Source organism: Triticum urartu, chromosome 3A, assembly GCF_056163025.1.
Source record: "Triticum urartu cultivar PI428250 chromosome 3A, HENAU_Tu73, whole genome shotgun sequence".
In the NCBI taxonomy this organism is placed as follows: Eukaryota; Viridiplantae; Streptophyta; class Magnoliopsida; order Poales; family Poaceae; genus Triticum; species Triticum urartu.
In genome coordinates this window covers 624,378,903-624,402,992 of record NC_141875.1, presented here as the reverse complement: position 1 = coordinate 624,402,992, position 24,090 = coordinate 624,378,903, and the positions used below count along the sequence as shown (strand labels likewise).

Here is a 24,090-nt window from a genome sequence, read left to right as displayed (position 1 = left end):
GCCCGCCGGAGCTGTGCCACACGATGCCACTGGTCCGACGGAGGAGACGAGTTTCGGACCACCGGTTTTGAGGGTGTTTTCGGCTGGGACCCTTTCGTTAGTCTGATGTGACGGGCGTCCCTGGATGCCTCCATATCCGTCCATATTTGGGCTGTATATGAGGGTTGCCGGTCAGACCGGACGTTTGAGGGTCGTTTAAGAGGCTCGTCCGGATCAAAAAATCGTGATCGGACAGCCCGCCTGGATGTATGAGGTGGATTTGAGAGATCCGGTTGCAGATGCTTTAAGAGAAGAAAAAGCAGAGCATAGGTTCTCTGGATTGAACACCGAGGATCGGCCCCCCGTGCTGTGCGGCTGCGGTACGTGTGAACTCCACCGTGCATGTGCACCGATCACTGTCGCATGCAGCTGGGCGGAGGACGAGCAGAGAGGGTGCAACGTAGCCATCCTGACCTCTGGCGCCACACAACACGGAACAGAATCACGTGGTTGCTTGCTCCCACCACGCGCGGCATTGCCAAGCGCAAAATGTGGCTGTTCACCGGCGTCCAGTATGTGGCCGAACGTGCCGGCGATCAAAATAAGCGGCCAGGGATCCATCGGTTGGGTCCTCGCTTGGGTCACGGCGGCCTCAGCCCCACGCCACAGGAATGATTCCGCGAGGGAGCACGCGAGAGGGGTCGCCAACGCTCGCCACGAGTCCTTCCCTGCTTGTACTTGCCCACACAAGTCATGTTGTAGAGTAGTAGATGTAGGCGTCGCATTTCCACCTGGCCGCCTCGTGTCCACTTAGTACCTCTGAACATTCTTGGTGAACACCGCATGTAGATGTGGCTAAGAGGGTGTTTGTTTCCATGGATTTATTGGTCTAGGGACTTAAATAAGTCCTTATAAGTCTTATCTAAACCAAACAGGAGGGACTTATAGAGACTTAAAGTGGGCATTTGAGACTTATGAAATAAGACTCTCAAGGAGGGACTTATAAGGACTTATAGTTGTAATATGGTCTTATAGAGACTTATAAGTCCAGAAACCAAATATGTAGGGACTTTTTAGGGACCTGAGACTTATAAGTTGGGACTAAAAAAAGTCATAATACTTATGAACCAAATAGGGCCTAAGCTAGTACTACCGTAGATAGATAGCTAATCCGATGCTTATGAAGTTGGATGCTTACCGGCCATTTTTTGCACGGAGATGATCGAATTCAATCATTCATACTACGTACATCGAGTGCGTAAGTAAAAAAGAGCAACGTCAGTACCACTTACAAACTTGGTCTGGGAGTGGGAGTGATGATGATGATGAATATGCCAGGCGTGCATGCGGGACAATAAGGGCATGTACAATGGTTGATAAGATAATCTTATCTTAAGTTTTACATGTAATTAGAGATGACAAAAAAACATGTCTACAATGGGTCATCTTTCAGCCTTATCTTCAATAATTAGTTGTTCCTAAAAACATGATGAGATAAATTGTGCTAAGAGATCATCTTTTGTCTTCTCTTAAATAAGATAAGACAAGCCTTCTCTTATGATTTCTCTTTCCTCCACCTCATTATTTATTCTATGTGACAGTCTTAAGTAAAACCATTGTACATGTCCTAAGGCCACGTATGATACGAGAGAGTCCTTCATTCCGCACGTTTCCGTCCACGACGAATACGTCGTAGCGCACGTAATTTTCGGTCCGCTCCACTCCCCTATCCATCATTTACGCTCGATCCTGTCTCAGTAGCTGGAGAACGCAATACCGACAGCAGCGGCGGTAAGAGTGACATTTACTCACCATAGCAGAAAGGCCATGCTTTATTTCATCCTTGTCCGCCACACAGGACTGCCGAGGAAAAACTCGTTCAGACCATGATGTAAATCAACGAATTATTAAGCATGCGCCCTCTTTTGGTTTAGAAGAAAAGGCTGCCAAGCCATTAGTGTTCGGACTTTTGAAGCAACTGGTTGGAGCATGAATTCAATATAACATATGAGTCAAAAAGTCTTGAGTTGGCTGGAGCATAAATTTAGTAATGATGACTTGTATAAACAGCCTTACATAAACAATTTGTAAAAGATGCCACATATGATTTTAACTGGTGTAGGAAGATGCCACATATGGTATCTAGAGGAAAGACAAACAAGAAAGAGTATTGTATGTAACTCTACCGACATAGTTCATAGAATTTCTATGGACATCTTACAGTCACCGCAACCGGTGTGGATAGTGTCTATAATTTATACCCAACAATGGTTTAATTCATTTTTTTTATAAATGCTTATCAATGGTGATTTACTAAAAAGAGAATAATTGTAGATAGACTAGTGTGTGAATTGTTGTTTGTCTTATCTAAGCAACCTGGGTTGTTATTACAGAACTATTGCACATGCCTATAACATAGCGTGGCAAAAAATTGAATCAGTTTTTCTTCTATTTTGCATAGAGAAACGGAAATCACACTACAAAAACAAAAACAGTTTTGCTAAAGCACATCTAGATGTGCCATAAGTATTGCACATCTAAGTCATATGTCATTGATTTTACATTGAGATTCGTGTGAATATTTTTTTTTCTTTTTTCCTTTTCTCTTTATGCTTGATTCACCCACTTAGATGTGCAATAACTAGAGCATATCTAGATGTGCCCTAGACACACCCAAACAAAAATGCTACGTCTTCGAAAACTCTATGAAAATTTAATGTAACCTTCCTAAACTAACAAAACGAATTTCAGGGGTTGGAATCAAATGAGACCACCTCATCACATACGATAAGTGTAGTAAAGCTCCTCCAAAAATGTTTTCTTGGCAAAATTAGCGATAAAAAGTAGGCATCCATGAGTTACTACCTAGGAGGACCAAACAAATCCAAAACTAAACTTTGTTTCTTCCAGTACAGCTAGTTCTCTGGCCTGTCTATAAATAAGCCAGAACCCAACCCAACATGAGGCACCGCAGCACCAGAACCACAAGCCAAAACGCAGAGCACCGCACAAGCCACAGACGAAGACAAGTCTCAAGAGAAAGATAGAATGGCGGCCATCTCCTCCACCTCCTACTTGTCGCAGCCGCATCTGCCGGCGTCCAGCGCCGCCGCTACAACCAGCATCAGCAAAGGCCGGCAGCCGCGGAGGCATCGGACGGGCAGCTGCGTCATGCTCGAGGCGGCCTCCGGTGGTGGCGCGGTGGGGAGGAGGACGAGGAGCCTCACGGAGGAGGACCTGGAGGAGCTCAAGGGCTGCCTCGACCTCGGCTTCGGCTTCTCTTACCACGAGATCCCGGACCTCTGCGGGACGCTCCCTGGGCTGGAGCTCTGCTACTCCATGACGCGGAGGTTCCTCGACGAGCAGAGGACTCTGGTCGGGCAGCTGGAGCCGGCCGCGGTGGCGGCGCCGCCCATCCCGGACTGGAAGATCTCCGGCCCTGGTAAGACTTGTTTTCTGCACCCAAGTAAAGCATGTTATGGAGATCTGTTTAATTTCTTCTTCGCGTGATCTGCTGCTCATGGCTCATCAATTACCGTTCGCTTTGATAGGTGATGATCCAGACCAGGTGAAAGCTCGGCTCAAGTACTGGGCACAGACAGTGGCATGCACAGTCAAACTCTGCAGCTAGACAGCTAGTGGAGGTCCCGGCAAGGGAGTCTGCCGATTCATCCCATGACATGCATGTAGCTATGATGGGCTGAAGTTAAGGTGCCTGAAGCTGAAAAAAATCTGCTTACATGGCTGAGACATGTTGTGTGAACACTGAGGAGACGCTTCTGATGCGTGCCGTCGGGATCACATAACGGATTGGTGCTCTTCAATAGCTTCAGAGAGGGAGACGACTTATGATACAACGGAGGAGTAAGAAATCTCGACGCGATATGTCGTCGGAGCTTTTCTGAAAGCATCAGAAGCTTGCCGTTCTCATTCATCATGGGTGTTCTAAGTTGTACGCAATTCTAGAGATCTGCTAGTGATTCTACTCTTCCCTGTAAAATGATGACTAGGCTCTCCACTTGGGTAGTGCTACGTCGGGTTGAGCTTTAAAACCCGTCGTTAGATTTGCTCTTTGCTCTCATGCTCCTTCAAACTTTGATTTGCTTTCAACCAGTAGACATTGTATAAGACTTCGATGAACATATTTGTTGACCGTGTTGTACTGCACTGCGAAGGTGTGGAAACAGTTTATTCTAAAACAAATTTCTTTGTCCAGCTTATCAACAAGGTGTGGCTGTTGTTATTGTGGATAACATAAGATCCCACTAAACTGAATATACAAAGTGTCAAGACTGCGAAGAAAAACATTGGCCACGTAACTAACTGAGCACTACCGACTGAATCATGATAATCAGGCTAAGAATGCAGGGGATCCCATGAACACATATATTTCATGATTTTATTGGATTTACATTGGTGCCAAATGGCGAATAAGACGTGATTCCGAATAGATGACAAGTATTGTTTGTATATATAAGAAAACTTAGAACCTAATCATAACATGAAAAGACAGAGTCACTAGTTTTCATCATAATTTCAGTTTAGCAAGTTCTCCTTGTGTAAACAAATATAAGATGTTTTAGATCACTATGTAAACAAATATAAGATGTTTTAGATCATTTTTCTAAAACATCTTATATTTATTTATAAAGAGAGTAGTAAATAAAACAAAAGTTATAACCTAATAAATATATTTATTTGGAGTTAGAGATAGTGTTGGTACTTGCTATCTGAATGTATGGTAAGCCATTTGTCTTCTCCAACTCTTATAGCTACGAGACCAACGGAGACAAAACATATTAGCTGCTGAAAGAAATCATCATATACAAAAAACAAAATCGATACAACAAATCACCGTTGCCATCGGTGCGGAGAACTCTTTAACAAATACCACTAGGTGCCCGCTCATCTTGAGAAACTTGACAACCTCCATTATTTGGTACAGTCACTCACCGGGAAGGCATAGATGAAAGACAGAAAGTAAAGACAACAGAAATCAAACATAGGAATAGTAACATGAGCATTGAAAGCGCTACCTGAAGGCGGACCTCTCTGAATAAAAAGTATACCCTTAGAGGGTTTTGTTCCAACCTTTTCTTTCTCCGTGAGCTATTCTTCCGAGCAGACGGCCACTATCTTATCAGCTTCTAAGGTGAAAAATAGTCGAGTTTTCTCGCAATGTCGCTCATAGCTATGTCACCAAAAAGGGTGCTCCATTCGGCGGAGTTTCTAATATATAACTCGGCATTTTGTTGAGTGTTCCGTCACAGGTTAGGTTGGTCTATGAATCAGGAGGTTTGGATGCCACTCAGAGTATTTTGTATAACCCTTAATAAACTTAATGGACTGGTAGATTGTTTTTTAGTTAGGATTTTCTTTCACGCATATTGGGCTGAACCAAATAGAGTCTCCTTATATGTCAACTTTATTATATGATGCAATGGGTGGTATATAGGTCTATCCATTAAAGGGGTGTTCACGGGGCGGTCTAAACATATTTTGGAGCCCAACGTGAGTCCAAATAAATATAACAATTTATGCTAAACATTAATATATGTTTTTGTCATTTTTGTCATTAATGTATGCTAATTATGATAAATTAAAATTGTGTTTTGTGACAAAATATACATTTTTAGTTATATATGTTCTCATTTTTTTATGATATTTGCATGAGTATACTGTATATGTCTATGTGTATCCTTAAATACCTTAGTAGAGATCTGTAAAGTTATTTTTATAAGAAATATCTTGATAAAGGATTTTTTTATTAGATCCATGCAAATATAAAATCTAGAGTATATTAGATGTTTTTGAGGAGCTTGTCACTGAATCACCACACACTGCTTTAGTCCCTTTTTTGTTCAAATGTATCTTACATATTATAGTGGGTTTAACCATTTGTTAATGTTGTGTGTCTTGTTGTACTTGATAGTAAGATAGCATGCTCTGGTTAAGATATCGTTCACTATAACTTCTAGGGCATTCAGGGAGGAGGCTAGCGTCCTAAAATTAGCCACCATCAATCAAATCAATTTTTGTTCTACATGGTGCACACTATTGTGCCATTTTTACATGTCTTTGCTATTGCAAATTTGGTCTTTTATAGATATTTAATGTTATATATAGTAGGCTCTTAATCATAACAAAGCTTTAATTACAATGTGATATTTTCCAGCACAACTCATGTGTCTCAAAGGCCACCTTGAATCTCTTCAGTTGCCAACATGTCTTTGAGTTAACTTAGAAGAGTTGTGACTCGTCGCACTCAACACCCAAAAGATAAAACTCAACATCTTTGATTTCTTCGATCGTAGGATTTGATGGTTTCCCTTCATTAACCTTGTTTCCCCCCTTGGTTCAACCAAGCCAAGAATAAGAGACTTAACTCCCCTTGTAGATAAAATTGAGACGCGCATTGTTTCTTGCTCTTCTTCTCTTTCATGTGGAGGTTGTATCATTGTCATCAAAGCTATCTTTACTTCCTTTCCTACTTTCTTCCTTTGAACAATGAAGCTCCTTGGTGGTATTCAAAGCCATCATAGACAAAAGCAAGGCACATATGTCTATGGGGTAAATATGAGCTCTCTAGTAGACCTAAGCTGCCTAGGACAAAACATGGAAGTTGGATAACTCTGGATAGCTTGGAATCAATAACGTTCATATCCATAGCGAAGCCATCCATATGAAATACATTCACGAATTATAAAAACTTGTCCCAAATTACTTCAACGAGTCAGTGGTACCTCATGTACACATGTGGGATGTGGGATCCATTTGGTGGTTTGATGTAATAAAACTGAACCCCGACTTCTAAAACTTTACTTCTTGCTCGATTAGACAAGAAATAATGCTCTCCTAGGTTTGGTCGTTGGATGGATAGATATGCAAACAATTTCCCAGGTTACACTTGTTTGTTATTGGTGATCAAATCATTATCATGATTGTGTTGGAATTTTCAAAGCCTCTTAATATGTTCCATTTAGCCCTCTCATTGCAAGTTTTGATGAACCGACGTCTTTCATATTAGCATCCCAAATAGGATCAACTATCTTGACTCTAGCAGATTTTGGACCTATGTGTGTGTGTCTGTGTGTGTTTGGGGGGGGGGGGGGGTAACACTTATTCCTCGATGTGTCCTCCCTCTTTAGGAAGGAGTGTGTTGTTCCTTCACTTGGATTTAAAATTGAGTTACTCTATTTTCTTCAAACATGGCTAAAGTCCCTGGCTTAACTCCCTTGTACAACCCATCTAGTTCCCTTCAATAGTCTTGTTTCTCCCCTAGCTAGCTTCGCCCTCTAAATTCCTTTTTATCTGCACATAATTCTTCTATTGATAAAATTTTATTAATACAAGCATCTAACATGTCACAAAAGAATAAATCAAAATTCATAACACAAGTCAAGAAAAAAGGACAAATTTGATAGTGAATAGTACACAATTTAACTTGGGCTTTAAATTTGGCACATTATCACTATTGATAACAATTTTTGCAATTTTTGTCTCCCTAACTACATTTGAAAATTTGAGTTAAAACTTTATGACATTATCTATGTGACATTATAATTTCATATTAGAAAAGTGTCTATGGGGAGTTGGGTGAACACAATTTGAATAGTTTTTTTTACTTCTTTTGACACAACATTGAAGCAATTCAAATGTCTGTTATGATCAAGTTTCGAGTTAGAACTACCGGCATTAACACTGATCATTGCAGGGGTGGGGGCTAAATGCTCATGATGGGATCCCTGGATGATTGCAGAAGACATGCACCTAAAAATCCGGCTCCGCACAAACATTCATGGTATTATAGAACAAAGCATATGTGATCTAAAATAAGAAAAACAAAGCATAGTAATATACTTATGTATCACCTTTATTTTGAATTATATAAGACGTTTTGAATATTATAATATAGACAACATACGAACTGAAATTAGTGAACAAACACATTATAACACGTCTATATATTCATTCGATTCAGGAAAAAGTTAAGAGTGATTAGGAACAAAGGATAAAGTACATCTCTGCCTCCACATAGGACCGCCGAGCATGCCAGAGTGGAGTCCTTGACATAAATAAACAGGCATAAATAAACGGATTTGCTATTTTTCAGCTGACTGATTTTCAATTCGCTTTCATTCAAATTGTTGGCCGCTCGATCTCGTGCTGAGATTCACACTCGGTCCTGTTGGCTTTGTGCTGGTTTTCGGGCTCGTTTTTTTACCGGGCGCGGTTTTCTGCTTCAGCCCGTTTGCAGCGCGCCATAGTCTTCAGCCTGTGCGCCTGAGTTTTTTGTAGGAGCTTGCAGCGCGCCATAGTCCTCCATGCCGTGGTCTTGTGTTTTTTGTTGCGGATGTAGGCCAAATCCCGCCCGGTTTGGATTTCGTAGGCCATTTCCCTGGGCAGTGTTCTGCTGTTGATGTGGATGTACGCGTAGACGTAAGTTCTCTGCTGTTGATGTGTAGGTAGGCGTATAGGCGTTAGTTTTCAGGGGTGGATCCCGTGGCTTGACTTCTGAAGATCGAGTTCTGGTTGTTCTATATTGGGTTGTAGTTGTAGTTGTAGCCCCTGATTTTACTCATGTTTTTGTTCCACGCTGTTGTTTTATCCCGCTGGTTACTGAATTTCTCTGTTTGGACGTTCCCTTCTCTGTACCTACCTGAATTTTATGCTTGTTTTTTCAGTGTTCCCCCATAATAGGAGTGTATGTTACACTGAGATTTACCTAGTATTGTATGCAGTTTTGCTGTGCGATTTTTAACCCAATTAGCTGCCCCTATAGCTTCATTGTACCTCGTCCTGTGTAGCTTCACTGCAACCTCATGCTTTTCAGTGTTTTTGCCATAGTTTCAGTGTTCATTGCATGAGGATTCCTTTTTCTTGTTGATTGTTTGGTCCAGTAGCATTGGACTAGCTCTGAATTTACAGCTGGCATTGGTGTGTTAGTAGCATTGGTCCAGTAGCATTGAACTAGCTCTGAATTTACTCTGTATTTGTAACTCTGATCTACAATGTAGTTCAACTAGTTCAACTTTTGTTTTTTTAGTCTATATTGTGTCTCTGAATTTCACTGCAATGCCCCCAGTTGTGTTATGATGTATCTCTCAAATTACTCTGTAATGTGTGTCTTTATTTCACTGTAATCCATCAAGTTGTTATTAAGTAAATTATCTTTGAAGTACACTGTAATGCGCCAGAATTACAGTCTAATGTATCTCTAATATTTTCTGAATTTCACTGTAATGTTATCCGAATCTCTAAATTACAGTCTAATGCGCCAGTTGTGTTATGTTAATTTGCATTAGTATTTATAGTGTAAGCCCCACAGTTTCTGGGTGTAAATTGTATCAGCATTTGCACTGTAATTCATGCCCTTTTTTGATTACTCTGTAATTTGCATCAGTATTATATAGTGTAATCTCCTCAGTTTTTGACTGTAATTCTACATCCAGCCTTATTTGGTGTGTAATGCCCCTCCAGTGTAATTTGGACCAGTATTACGGTGTAGTTTTCCATATTCTTTCAGTGCAATTTGCTTGGATTTTATAGTGTAAGCTGGATCAGTATTATAGTGTAATTAATGTATGTACTCCCTCCATTCCACAATGTAGTGCTTCCTCTATCCCCGTGCTTCAACTTTGACCGCAAATTTAACTACCAAGACCGATTGCGGCGGGAGCAAAAATTATATCAGTGAATTCGTATTCAAAAGAAGTTTTCAATTATATATTTTTTTCTCCCGCCGCAGTTGGTCTCGTTGGTTAAATTTATGGTCAAAGTTGGACCTCGGGAAGCGCGGGCGCACTATATTTTGGAATGGAGGGAGTATTTTGTTTTAGTTCTTCAATGTAATTACTGCCCTGATTACAGTGAGCAGTTGAGTTCATGTAATTTTCTATTCTGATTCACTGTAATATCGATTCTGGGTTAATGTAATTTAAATTATAATATATGCAAATAGTTACAGTGATAGCACACAGAAACTTACACTGTGGTATTATATTTTTTACTGTAATTTAAACGTAAGTCTTGCATTTTCAGTTCCTTTAAGTGGTGTTCAACTGTTTAATAGTTTCGGTGTAGCACTTTCTGACTTTCCTAATTTCTATTTTCTGTTCTTTTATTTTATCATGTAATCTGTTTATAGGCTTAATTTTAAGAAATGGGTAGACTCCGCAAGGTTTAGGAACAGGGTGGCCCTGTCGAATCATTTTTTGACACTGCAGATTCGTTTGACAAACCGTTCATGCCTAAGGACTTTGCTGATAATGAATCATGCCAGCTGCCATTGGTATTCCTTTTTGTCCTTTATTTTGCTCTTTTTGCTTTACATGGACCATATAGTACCAGATTACTTACTCCTAACTATACCCTTTTTATGCTCAGGACCTATCTAAGACTGATGGAAATATTAACAAAGCTCTGTTTCACATCTACATGAATCATGTGTGTGAATTTTAATGTTGCTTATCACTCTTGTTTGATTTCTCTCTTCTCTCTGGTTAATTGAATGTTTTTTTCTCCCTTTGTATGTTTTTAACAGAGTAAGATGCTTAAAGAGAAAGATTTCATCTGTCGGAGAACGTATTATGGTAAGCTACCCTCTCAATCCCCCTCCCCCTGATTATTGTATCTAGTAGATATTCTGGCAGGTTTTTACTACTGTTGTCAATGCTTGCGCCCTAGGTACAGGGATGTTGTTCAGAGATATGGAATGGAGTGCCTCCTTACGTTTGCTAAAACAGAGGTCCCTCTTACAGTCTTCGGCTTGTCAAATCGATTGCTACTGAATTCGAACTTCTTTGTAACTAAATTTCCTTGCTCAATTTCTTTGGCCCGCTCCATATCTGAATCCAGTGATGTTGTATGTGCCAGTTAGAAGGATAACAATAAAGAGTACATTTAGAGTATGTGACTGCTACAATGTTTTCAATTCTCTACCTCTTGGTGTTTGTTCTTTGCTTTACCTTATATATTACCTTTGAATGTAGGAGTTGTGTGAATGAATGTGGGCCTACATTCAGAAATGCATTTTCTTCACTTTCTAGTGATAACCTTAGCTATGTATCATCAGTTGCTCCGTATACGTGCGCATTTTGGAAAAGAAACATAGGACAATTTACGGTAACATAGGACAAATGTATCATCCGTTAGGTAATATCATTTTTCTAGATAGGTTTCGGGGTTTGTCCATCTAGCACTCTCTTACTGTGAGCAATTTACGGTCAGAGTGTTTCAACTGTAAAGACTGCATATCTTACTACCGTAATTCAATTGCAGATTTACAGTGTAAACTCCACTGTAAAACTGTAAATATACTGGTGTAATTCAATTGATTTACACATGTTTCTAGTGCAATTTACACTGTAAATCTTTCACTATTTACACTGTAATTTTGGGCAAGTCTATTGTAAACTACAGTGTAAAAAATCTATTGTAATTACACTGTAACTCTACTCTAAATTACACTGTAAATCTTCACAGTAAACACTGTATTTGCACTGTAATTTTGGTGTAAATCTACTGTAAATGACATTGTAAAGATATCTACTGTAATTACACTGTAACTCTACTCTAAATTACACTGTAATCTTCACAGTAAATATTGTATTTGCAGTGTAATTTTGGTGTAAGTCTACTGTAAATTACACTGTAAAGAAATTTACCTTAATAGCATTGTAACTCTTCTCTAAATTCTGTAGTTCATTGTCAGATTTACACTGCCATTGTGTTGTAATTACACTGTATGGAAACACTATTTAAACTGTAGATTCTACTGTTTTTAACGCTGTGACTGTACTACAAGTTGATGGAGACGTGACGCCTTTTCATGCCGGTGCCTATGCTTTTTTCGTCTGGGTGTTGTATAGAGCATCAGTGAACTTTTGGGACCTATTTTTTCAAGTGTTCTCATGTGTTGTGTTTGTCAGGTGTTTTTTGGGCGTATTGAGTCTGTCCTAGCTTTTCGGTCTTTTTTGGTATCGGATCAGGGAAAACAATTGAATGAGAGATCCGTTAGCGTATGTACAACCGCAACAATTTGATTGGCTCGAAAATTTGACTGAAATCAAATTGATTTTCAGTCAACTGTTAAATAGACAGTCCATAAATAAACACCTCCTAAGGAGGCTCCGCCGCTCCGACCCCCCATGCTGTGCGTTGCGGTACGTGCGCAATCCTCCGTGCATGTGCATCAATCACTGTCGCATGCAGCTGGCTCGGCTGCAGACGAGACGATTGGAGAGGCTGCGACGTAGCCATCGTGCCCTCCGGCGCCATGGAACGGGCCGAACGGAATCACGCGGTTGCCCCCACGGCGCGCGGCGCGGCCACCCGCAAAATGTGGTTGGCCGCCCGCGCCGTGCGTGTGGCTGGACGTGCCGGCGATCGAACAAGCGGCCAGGGATCCGCTTGGGTCACGGCGGCTTCAGCCCCACGCCACAAGAATGATTCGCAAGGACGCGCGCGAGAGGTCACCGGCGGCCGGCCGGGCCCGCGCTCGCTGATGGCTCCTCCGCCACAAGTCCTTCCCAGATGCTTGTACTTATCCACACATGACACGTGTGGGTGCAGGCGCCGCAGTCCACCTCGTGTCCACGTACCTCCGAACCTAGTTCTCGCTTCTTGGTGAACATCGCATGTGGCTCACGCCACGGTACCGTCGATTACGCAGAAGCCAAGCCTGTCATTTTTGCACCGAGGTGATGTTCAAACACCTCGCGGGCGCGCCTAGATACATCCACGGGCACTGATCAGGCACCCCATAAATAATGTAATCTACATCCGGACACTTTAGTTACCGTATCTTAAATTCATACAAACAGATGCAACTACACATCGTCCGGCTACTCCATCACACTACACTAAACATGTCATCGGACTATCAAAATTTGACATGTTTGGCTATGGAGGAGTTCATCCACGGCTGCCCTTGCCCTTCCCGCCGCCCCTGCCGTCCTTCTCGCGGAAGTACCGGTCGAACACACAGCACGGATCGAGCCGGATCTGCTCGTCGCCAGAGCTGTCCTCGTCGTCGCTGTCCTCCTTCCCCTCTTTCGTTGGCAGTCCGGCCATGGCACGGACCGCCCGATTCCGCTCTCAGACGAGAGCGCGCATGTTCCTCTGCTGTCGTTTCTTCATAATGCGGGCGCGGATGGCTTCCTCCTTTTCGGCTGCGCGCGCCGCCGTATCAGCTGCCTCCGCCGCGGTACGGGCCTCTGCGGCCCTTATCCTCTCATTCCCACGGTGGAACGCTCGTTCTCGGTGGGATTCATAGTCTGCCCGACCGGTGATGGGGAAGGAGAGGTGCTTTGACTACCGGGACCGTGAGGATCTAACACCAAAGGACCCGAGCGCCTGGTGAGCTGACACTATGGCGTCGCGGTGGATGGATCCGTCCGTCGGCCTTGCGCTGTCTCCCGGGAACGGCGGAGTGCAATGCGGACTGCCATTGCCTTCTCCAACCCACACGGGATGACACCCGAGTCGACAGATCCAGACTGGTCGGAGTTCGATCCACTGCCTGCCATGACGGAGAAGGTCAGAAACCATCGAAGGTGAGCTCGGGTGGCGAAGGGGAGTGAAGTGAAGTGCCTAGTGTTTGCTCGGACGAGTAGATGAGGACGAATATAATAGGGTCAGGTGGGCCAGCATGGGCCGGATCCGATGTGGCGGGTGTGCCTGGACGCGCCCGTGCGTCCCCATATACGCCTCGTATTTGGGCTAGATACGAAGATGTCGATCCAGACATTTGAGGCCCGTTTAAAGCGTTCGTCTGGATCAAAAAACGTGACCGGTCAGTGATCGAACGGCTTATCTGAACATGTGAGACGGGTTTAAAAGGTCGGGCTGTAGAGGCTCTAAAAGAGCCATGACAGTCCAAGGAGGAGTGGGAGTGATCATGATGTGCTGAGGGCGCATGCGGGACAGTAAAGCCACGTACGCGAGTTGCCCGTTCTCTTCTACAGGTCCATGACAACAACGTCGTACGTAGTGCACGTAATTTGCGTCTGATCATGTCTCGTAGCTGGAGAACAGCAGCAGCTGGAGTGAGATCTACTCACTCATCAGCCATCACTAAAGACGTGTTAGCACAAAGGGCATGCTTTATCTAATCCTTGTCCGCCACACAGAACTGCCGAGGAAACACTCGTTCAGATCATGATGTGGAGTAACAAATTATTACGCACGCACCCTCTTTTTCTTTAAGAATTGTAGTGATACGGAGGAAAGCAGTGGCGGAGGTAGGAATAACTTTTACGTATATGCGACAGAGTTTAGGAAGGAGGAAACTGCTTATATGCCACCATGCAAAGGTTCACAAAAGCCCTAAATACAATATCACTACAACAAATTTCGTTCCAAAAGTTGAAATTCTAAATTATTTTCTCCCCTTCTTCGGCACCGTCTGCATACTCGCCCTCTGGCCACGCCGGCTGACTATCGCCTATCTCTACTTGTTGGATGCGTGGATGCACCTTGAACCAACATGTACCGAGGATTTTTTGCCTCTCAACTGTAACTTTCTAAATATGAAACAAAACTCTTTTTCCCCACGCAAAAGAAAAATAGACAGGCAGTGGGCTACTATATATTGTCCGAACATGGTATGGCTGAAATAGAATCGGTTTTTTCTCTTCTTCTGTTTTTTAGATGGGGAGAGACAACTTTGCAGAAACGAAAATCACGTTTCAAAAAAAATTTCTTCACAAAATTAGCTAGAAAAGGTAGGTATTCATGAGTTTTTTTTTGAGCATCAGTACAGACACAAACGCTCATATACACGCGCATACACCCATCCCTATAAATGCACACACGCACACCCTACCTCTATGAGCACCTCCGAAAAACTGAGCCGACATATCATCTTGAGATTTACGAAGTCATCGTAGGCGTCTCGTCGTCGACGAGAACGTCTCCTCCCACTGAAAGCGCATCGCCGAAAATCCTGAAATAAATCCAGAAATAATGCGAACACCAGGATTTAAATTCTGATGGGTTGGAAATACCACTGTTCACCTAACCAACTCAACTACAGATTGATTCGCAGTAGGCATCCATGAGTTACTACCCACCTAAAAGGCTCAAACAAATGCCAGCGAGTTGTTTGCCCGTCTATAAATGAGCCAAAACCCAAGCCAACCCCAGGCACAAAGCTCCACAACCAGAACCCAAAACCGAACCAAGGAAGACGCAGCGGAACAAACCGTAGACGAAGACACCGTCGCAAGAGAAAGAGAGAATGGCGGCCATCTCCTCCACCTCCTACTTCTCGCAGTCGCAGCTTCCGGCGTCCGGAGGCGGCAGCAACGGCCGGCAGCCGCGGAGGCGTCGGGTGGGCAGCTGCGTCATGCTCGAGCCGGCCTCTGCCTCTGGTAGTGGTGGCGGTGGCGCGGTGGTGGGGAGGACCAGGAGCCTGACGGAGGAGGACCTGGAGGAGCTCACGGGCTGCCTCGACCTCGGCTTCAGCTTCTCCTATAACGAGATCCCGGGCCTCTGCGGGACGCTCCCCGGCCTGGAGCTCTGTTACTCCATGACGCGGAGATTCCTCGACGAGCAGAGGACGGTGGTCGGGCAGCTGGATCCCGCAGCGGCGGCGGCGGCGCCCATCCCGGACTGGAAGATCTCCGGCCATGGTAAGACTTGTTTCCTGTACACCTGATTTTTTTTTTTAATTTCTTGGTAAAGTTTCAGTTTTGGAGCGATGCGAAGGTGTGGATTATGTTTTCTTTTGTTTTAGTGTGCGGACTCTCTGATCTGGGGATGATTAGAAGTAGACTTTGGTTCAGATTATTGGATTTGCTTGGTTAAATTGAGGTTTCATGTCTGATACCGTAACATGTATTCTGGGATAAGGTATAGGATATCCATGCTTCAACACTTTGTACCGGACAATATGCATCCAGGTTATTGCAAAATGAGGGAATTTCCGACCAGTATTAAGCAGCAGTTGAAATTTAATGCCTGACTTAGATCATCCCTGTTTTCTCTGAATCGTGCTCATTAACAACAGTGGTACTATTTGTTACAAACTCATAAAGTTGCGACATTCTTTTTGTTATGGGACTACGATAGATCTGTTGTGTTTTATATGAGTTGGTATGCAAATTTGAGGCAATCAACTGAATATATGTCAATTCAGTTGAATCGCTGTGAGTTACGATTGCCCTCACAACTCTTGGTAGGAGCCAATTCTCGTTCTAAAGATTTCAGTTTCGCCGTTGTCTTGATGGTGCTTTGCATGGTGTGTCTGTAATATGTCTGGCGTGGAAAATTGTAAGCCATTTCTTTGGCTATTCATAAAAGGTTAGGATGGTAGGCACTCCCAAGATTCTACTGACCTTTTCGGTTGTTGTGTATCCTATGGTTTTTGTTACATCTAAATTTGATGCCCAATGGAAAAAAATGAAAGGAAAAAAGTTTGAGCATAGAATGGAGGAAGCAATACTGGTATTCTTAGTTCTATTGTTTGGGAAATCAAGATGAGAGACAGGCAAATAAAAGAAGCAGAACATATGCCCCCAAAACTAGAACATATGACTTTTTTTAGAAAAGGAGGATATACCCCGGCCTCTGCATTTGGACGATGCATACGACCATTTTATTAATTATTATCCACAAAGACCATACAAAGTTATACATCAGTAAGTCTGAAGCCACCATCTAGGCAATATCTATTGCTACTCCTATCCCTTTGATGAAGGCATGCCGAATATCCGAGCCAAATACCAAACAGACATCGCATCAAAGCCTAACATCTAAAGCCGGATGCCCCAGCCCAGCCACATACTGGGACTGGGTCACACACCGGACCGGCACAACAGAACATGTGACTTGGTCATTGGTCATTGATTCACTTTCCTTGGTAAGGGCGAACTGTCTTCTCCAAGACAAGCTTCACAACAAAGCAAAGCAAGAGCAGTCCCCACTGAGAATTATGCTCCTCCCTCCAACTCATATTTCCTCCTAAAAAATATAAAAATTCAAAGATGCGCTAATCGTGCTACCCTGACCCCAGCAGTGCAAAGCATGTTATCCATATCTGTTTGATTTGCTGTTAATTTAATTTTGAGATTGTATTATTTCCTTGCAAATGATGTACTACTGATCATGGCTGATCAACAACTATTTGCTTTGGTAGGGGATAATCCAGAGGAAGTGAAAGCTAGGCTCAAGTATTGGGCTCGGACAGTGGCATGCACGGTCAAACTATGCAGCTGATGGAGGTTGGTAATTTGCTGGTTCTCTCTTAACATATATGCTACTACAAGCTGAACTGGAGGTGGCTGAAGTTGAAGAATGACGCTTATGTTTATGTGGTATTGAGCTCGGTGAGCAAGTGCAGAGGAGGTGCTTCTGCTTTGTGTTACCGAGGCGACAGAACTGACCACTGCTTTTGCAAAATTTCAGAGGGGGAGAGGATTGCTGACAACATGTAACTGTGAGAAATTCGCAAGGTGGCTCGCAGTCGGCCTAATCTGAAAGCATCAGAAGCTTGCCATTCCTCTTAGGTGACTTGTCTCTATGTGGCGCAGCGTTTGCAAGTGCCTGAGACATCTGCTTGTTTCTGCTCTTCCTTGTAGTGCTCACTAGGTGCTCCGGTTGCGCCGCACTGCTCCGGGTTGAGCTTTGCAAATCCTTGGGTCGATTTGTTCAATTATAGCTATGTTCTCGTGCTCCTTTCAGCTTAGATTGGCTTTGGAGTAGTAGACCTTGTATAGGACTTGCATGAACATATCTGTTGATTCTGCTGTACTGCACTGGGAGGGTGCAGAAACAGTTTCTGAAATAAATTTCTGCGTCTAGCCTAACAGCAAACTGGGGCTGCTGAAATTGTGAATGTTATATGATCGCACTGAACTGAATCTGTGTAGCTTCAAGACTGAAAAAGATGAATCACATCACTAATTGAGTATATAATTGGTGAATCAGGTAATGTCTCTCCTCGACGATGATCCAGCAGAAGCACACACCTGAGGAGAAGCACTCGACTGAGCATTGTCGAAGAGAACCTTTTATTGATGGAGAAACCCACTGAGCTTAGGCATAATGCATCTGGTGCTTCTCCAAACCCACTCCTTTGAAAGACCTGGGAGTTTCCAAGTTCTTTCTCTTCTGAGCAGATTTGGCCATAATATCCACATGACCATGAATTCTGGATAATAACTGGACCAGTGGACCCCACTTAGAGGAAATGTCAGTCGAAGGTTCATCACTCTTCATTTTTTGTCAGAATTAGCCTACTCCATTGAGCTGAGCAGGGATCTTTTAATGGAGCCCAAAGCTGCAACTATTTACACAGGCAAATGTTGTCTTGTTCCCCCAAAATATCCTCGTCCTCGTCAGACTCAGCCACTTCAAATCTACTCCCTTCGTCCCCCATAATGAATGTAGGACGTTTTTTGACTGTAGAGTCAAAAACATTATGTGACGGAGGGAGTACTTAACTGGGCAGAACAATAGTCCATTTGGGCAGACACAGAGCTCTCAGGTCCTGAGCACTAACAGAGATAATTTGTCTGAGGGGATGGTGGAACTGTAACAAAAGGCCTCATACACACATCATGAAACTGCTCCTCCACAGTAACAAAAGCTCCAGATTTTTTTGTTTTGTTTTGAAAGGTCCAGCAATAGTTGGCTTTTCATTGATCATCAGCAGAGAGCGGCGGCAAATTGTGACAAGGTGGTGATCTATGGATTACAGAGGAAATCAAAAGAAAGTAGGAAAAAACTAGGAGCCCGATGGGCTTTTATTTCCTCCACAAATTGGACATGAACTTCCTCTGAAAAACTCACAGGATGAAAATCCACACTAGACACAGATAAATCCACTTTTTCCAGTAGATGTACCGCCAGAAATGCTGGCTGTGAGGTTCGCTTTGTCTAATTCATCAATGGGCTTATCACTCTCATTTGGTTCGCCTTTATGGTTATTGCCACTAGCTTGATTATCAAGATTTGGATCATCTCCGTCATATGTGTAAGTTGGAAAGAGAGGATTGCATGCGTCAATAATTCATTGATTGTGTGCATGATGCACATATGTAGGTATAGGGTGGATCTGCCTCTACTTGTCTCCCAAGATGTACAAATATACAGAAGGGAGAGAGGATATATAACGGTATAAATACAAAACCCTAGTCCTATACATGTACAATGGACAACGTACTCAACACCGCCCCGTAGTCGAAGCGTCGCCGGACACGCAGAGACTGGAGCGAAACTCATCAAAGACTGGGGTCGGTAGTCCCTTTGCCATACCATCGGCGAACTGCTGAGCGGTAGGTACGTGTGGAACACGAACCCTCCCAAGTGCCACATGTTCGCGAACGAAGTGTATATCGATGCTAGTAGAAAACAGGGCTTTGGTCCAGGCTGGGCCAGCCCATTAGTCCCGGTTCAGTCACGAACCAGGACCCATGGGGCAACGGTCCCGGTTCATGAGGCCAGGGGGCCGGCCGGGCCTCATGGGGCATTGGTCTCGGTTCGTCTGGACCGTTTGGTCCCGGTTCCAGACACGAACCGGGACCAATGGGCCTCACTCCTGGCCCACAACCATTGGTCCCGGTTTGTGGCTGGAACCGGGACTAAAGGGGGTCCTTTGGACCCGGTTCCAGCCACGAACCGGGACCAATGAGATGCCTATATATACCCCCCCTCCGCCCTTGAGTAGAGCAGTGGAGTGCTCTGTTTTTCTAGCCAGCCGTGGGAGAGCTTGGTGTTGCTCTAGCTCACCTCCTATGCACATGAGATGTTCGATGAAATGCCCGAGCCGTACTTAAGCTTTCTCCTCTTGAAGCTCCTTGTCCAAACTCCATTTTCCTCGAGATTTGTCTAGGTTTGGCAGTCCGTCCTGTCCCATCCCCGTCATCACCGCCGTCGATTGCCCGCGCCGATCTCGTCGCTGGCACCACCGTGGTGAGCCTCTTGATCTTATCTTCTTTCTAAAAGAAAAAAGTTCTTACTTGTATGATTTAGATAGATACTTGTGTAATTTTCTTACTTTTATTATTGTTTGTTATTATATTGTGCGATGGTTTTGGTATCCGCCTCCGTCGGCCCTTGTCTTGTCTATGATTTGAATGTGATATATATATATATATTATCTTTTATAACTATTTGGTTCATTTAGTGTTTATGACAATTATGCCGACCAACGTGACATAGATTTTTTTATCTAGGAGGTATGTGAACCGGAAATTCCAATCGACCCTATTGTCGAGAGGTTAATTTAGTTGAAGAAGAAAACAATTACTTGAAGGAAAAATTGAAAAAAAAATTGAGGAGGAGAAGATGATATTGGAGTTGCATGTTGCGGATGTCGTCGATGACACTACAAAAAAAATACACTTTCGTGATGATACGTGTTTGTCATAGTAGGTCACGTTTTCTGTCATGCATGTACATCCATGACGATTTTATGACAAAATCAAGATAGTCATACCTGTGCTGTCGTAGAAGTGTTCAATGACATTACCAAAATTATCATCACGGAAGTGTCTATTTCCATGACGATAAATGGCGCGTCATGAAAGTGCTTTCGTCAAGGGTGACCGACACGTGGCATCCACCGTAACAGGTCACCGTTAAGCTATCAGGTCTGGTTTTGGATCCGATAACCCATTAACAACCCGAACCAATGGGGATTTTCCACGTGTAAAATACTCATTGGTCGAAGGAAACACGTGTTGGCTCACCGCTGGGATAGATGTTATCCACTCATTGGATAGGAGGCGCCTATGATACGTTGAGACATGGCACGACCCAACGGAGGCACATTCCAGTGAAAAGGCCGGCCCATTTGACTTGGTCAAAGAGGTAGCGGGCCGGCCCACGGAAAGCCTGTTAACGGCCTATTAGCATATAGCCCATATACAGCCCGCTAGGTCACGACCCGTTACGGCTTACACAAATTAGGCCCAGTAGCGTCATCTGGGCCGTCCAATATGATTCCAGCCCATTGTAACTTCCGGCCCATGTTTGTCCCATGACGTCTTTCTTCCCATATGAGGCCCTTTGTAAATCTTGGCCCATTAATTGCCCGTGGTGAAACTGGCCCGTAATGAACAGTCTATCGCTTTATACCCATTAACGGTCCATTAGTCCGTCGGCCGTTTCCAGCCCGTGTTAACTTCATATAGTGCAATTGCTTGCTCCCGTGCATATCTTGTGATACTTATCTCATGTTTGTGGTTGAGGCTCATTAAGCATAGTGGAAAGGAAGAGGAAAGTCCAAAAAAAGTCAAAAAAGAGAGAGAAGCTTTTAAGAAAGAAAAGGATGATCATAAGCTTAGAAGCAAAGAGTTGAGCATGAAAAGAGATACTTGTGCATGAGGATACATGGAATAGGGAACATTTAGCTTGCATACATATAGGTTGGTGCCAAGTGGTGAATCGTGCCCAAGTGTGCAATCAAGCTAGTGCTCTCCTAGTGTTTGTGCAACACGAGCTTAGTCTTTGTTAGGCAATCTTGTATTGCTCATCCCTATAGTTGCACAAGCCCCATTATCCCACCGTGTGTGTTTCTTTATTGCCCTCCTCTATATTTGTGATCACTTGCTTTGCATTTTGAGTCATTTGGATTTATTTCAACATTTACAATATGTTGGACTTCAATTTGCATGAAATTTGTGCCACTTGTCCTAACCAAGCCACTCGATAAGCTTTTACTTGTAGGTGTGAGTGAACAAGTCCGGTACCAATTCCACTATTCTTTCATCTCACATTGAGTGATACGAGATACATCCTCAACTTTGGGAAAAGGTAGCTTGGTATTGTTTATCTCATTTCCTACTCACCTTTGCTCGAGTCTTGTGATGGATAGGCAAAGCACATCATCTCCGGTCTACAACCACGACGACGAGTTCGATGCTATGAAGAACTTCATCGACGCCAAGATGGACAAGAAAATGGAGGAGTTCAAGGCCCTCATCAAGAACCGCAAGTGATCTTCCTCATCTTCGAGAAGACGCTCAAGTGCAAAGACTCCCGAGCTACCATCTTTGGCAAGTACACACAAGCATCGACACCGACATGACCATGAAGAGCGAGCTTCAGGACATGCGTTGGCTGCTCTGCCAACCCCATGCACACGGGCCTTCGACCCCCGTGCACACGGCCTCCGACAACCCCGTGCGCACGGGCTACACAGAGCCACGACTTCGACCTCAAGACTACGGCTTCTTCAACACCTTTGGCATCTTCGCCAAGTGACTTCAAGGCATCTTTGCCTTCGGACGTACGACATCTTAGCCTACTCCACAAGCTCAAGTCCACTACTCCCTCGAGCTACTACGACATCGACATAACCGAGGAGATTCCATTCTTTGGGACTATTGACCCCGATGAATACCTCAAATGGGAGTGCAAGATGGACGACTACCTCAAGCTACATCAAGTACCCTTTGACGATCAAGTGAAGTGCGCCACAAGTACCTTCCATGACTATGCATCGACATGGTGGCTTCATAGACCTTCAACAAGCTTCACCATGACGTGGCCCACGATGAAGAAAACGATGCGGCGAGAATTTGTGCCTTCCACATACACGGAACATCTTCAACGCCAATTGGAGAACACCATACAAGAATCCAAGTCCCTCGACGAGTACTTCAAGAACATGAAGGAAGCCTTGCGACGTGCCGGCGTGGACGACCCCATTTGGATGAAGTTCTACTTCATGATGGGATTGAACAACGACATCTCCAAGACTATCTTCCTCGAGAACTACAAGTCCCTCGACGACAACTACATTGGTGCTCTCAAGGCGGAGCAAGAACTCATGAAGGCCAACTCTACTCGACCCCGAGCTCACTTTGCAACGACCACGCTACATGACGGCGAGAGTGATGATGTGCCATCTTCGGCCTTCATCCACAATGAGAGTGATGATGTGCCATCTTCGGCCTTCATCCACGATGAGAGTGGTGATGTGCCATCTTCGGCCTTGAACCACGACGACGACTACGAGATGGTTGAGCATGGGATTTTCCCTTCGACCACGGCGACGCATGATGACTTGAGTGACTTTTGCCACCATATTGAGAGAGAGCGTGACTTCATCACTAGCCCCATATATGATGAGTTGCCCCAATTCCCATGTGAGGAGAGCCACAACCCCACCATTTGAGTGAGATGAGTGACTGCACCATATGTGACATTGAGTGCACCTACCTTGAGGGAGTGAGTGAACCACCACATAGAGAGAGTGAGATAGTTGATAGGTCATGTGAGGCCACTTTCAACACTAACGATTTGATCTCTACCTCTATTATGTCTTCTCATTTGGTGCTAGGTCCCATATATGACGACGCGCTGATCCTCGACGACCCCGTCCTTCCTTTGGACATGACGATGGCCATGGTGGACTATGATGCACCCCCACATGGTTCCATCATGATGACGACGATAACCACCATTTGGTCTTTCCCACCTCACCTACATCACATGAGTGGAATGAGAAAGGTAACATAGGTGAAGGTGATGCTCTTGTCCCACTAGTGGACGTTCTTGACATTGATTGCTTGCATGATGTTGATCCACCTATTACCATGCTTCATGTTAGTATGATTTCCCCATGCGATGATTTACCCATTTATGATGAGTTTGATGATTGCCATGAGGAGTCTATTAGTTGTGATGCCATGTTACATAGGATTTCTTGTGACAATTCTTTAGGTCGCATCATGTTTGATGATCCGCTTAACTTGTCATATGCTATGCATGAGATATCCCATATGTCATATTTGCAATCTCATCATAGTGACTATGCATATGCCATTAAAATAAACCCAATTTGCACCTATCGCATAGATGACAAGCCCATGGTTATTGCCATTTGTTTTTCTTGTGATGATATTGATATGCTTCCTTTGCATCATTTATCTCATATGCCATGCCATGACCACCTAGCTTCGGATATGCATTGTTTTGTATGTTGTCCATTTTCTCCATATTATGCTTCCGCTATTGCTCATGAGGAGACCCCCATAGTTTCCTCATACCCATTAGGAGATTTTGCTACATCCTATACTTGGCATGATTCCCATGATTGTGTGCACCATATGATCCCCATGAATAACCATGCTATTGATGTGCCATATACTTGTTTGC

General features: G+C 43.8%; 2 protein-coding genes and 1 pseudogene across 7 annotated transcripts; all 3 read left to right on the top strand.

Moving 5' to 3' along the window:
- Positions 1-2,927: 2,927 nt before the first annotated feature.
- LOC125545512 (uncharacterized) lies at positions 2,928-4,206 on the top strand. 2 transcript variants are annotated; one of them, XM_048709470.2, is made up of 2 exons: positions 2,928-3,421; positions 3,543-4,206. In XM_048709470.2, the coding sequence occupies exons 1-2, from the start codon at positions 3,028-3,030 to the stop codon at positions 3,608-3,610; spliced, it is 462 nt and encodes a 153-aa protein (XP_048565427.2). In that variant the 5' UTR covers positions 2,928-3,027; the 3' UTR covers positions 3,611-4,206. The 2 variants fall into 2 exon arrangements, with proteins under 2 accessions (XP_048565427.2, XP_048565426.2); XM_048709469.2 differs by having other exon boundaries at positions 3,531-4,206.
- A 10,900-nt stretch (positions 4,207-15,106) lies between these two features.
- LOC125545510 (uncharacterized) lies at positions 15,107-18,933 on the top strand. 5 transcript variants are annotated; one of them, XR_007300060.2, is made up of 3 exons: positions 15,108-15,614; positions 17,120-17,309; positions 17,389-17,796. XR_007300060.2 is itself a non-coding variant. In XM_048709467.2 (3 exons), the coding sequence occupies exons 1-2, from the start codon at positions 15,221-15,223 to the stop codon at positions 17,197-17,199; spliced, it is 474 nt and encodes a 157-aa protein (XP_048565424.2). In that variant the 5' UTR covers positions 15,108-15,220; the 3' UTR covers positions 17,200-17,204; positions 17,911-18,933. The 5 variants fall into 5 exon arrangements, 4 of the variants coding, with proteins under 4 accessions (XP_048565425.2, XP_048565424.2, XP_048565423.2 ...); XM_048709467.2 differs by lacking the exon at positions 17,389-17,796 and adding an exon at positions 17,911-18,933 and having other exon boundaries at positions 17,120-17,204; XM_048709466.2 differs by having other exon boundaries at positions 17,120-17,204.
- A 2,127-nt stretch (positions 18,934-21,060) lies between these two features.
- LOC147980859 (uncharacterized) lies at positions 21,061-23,547 on the top strand (annotated as a pseudogene).
- Positions 23,548-24,090: the final 543 nt, after the last annotated feature.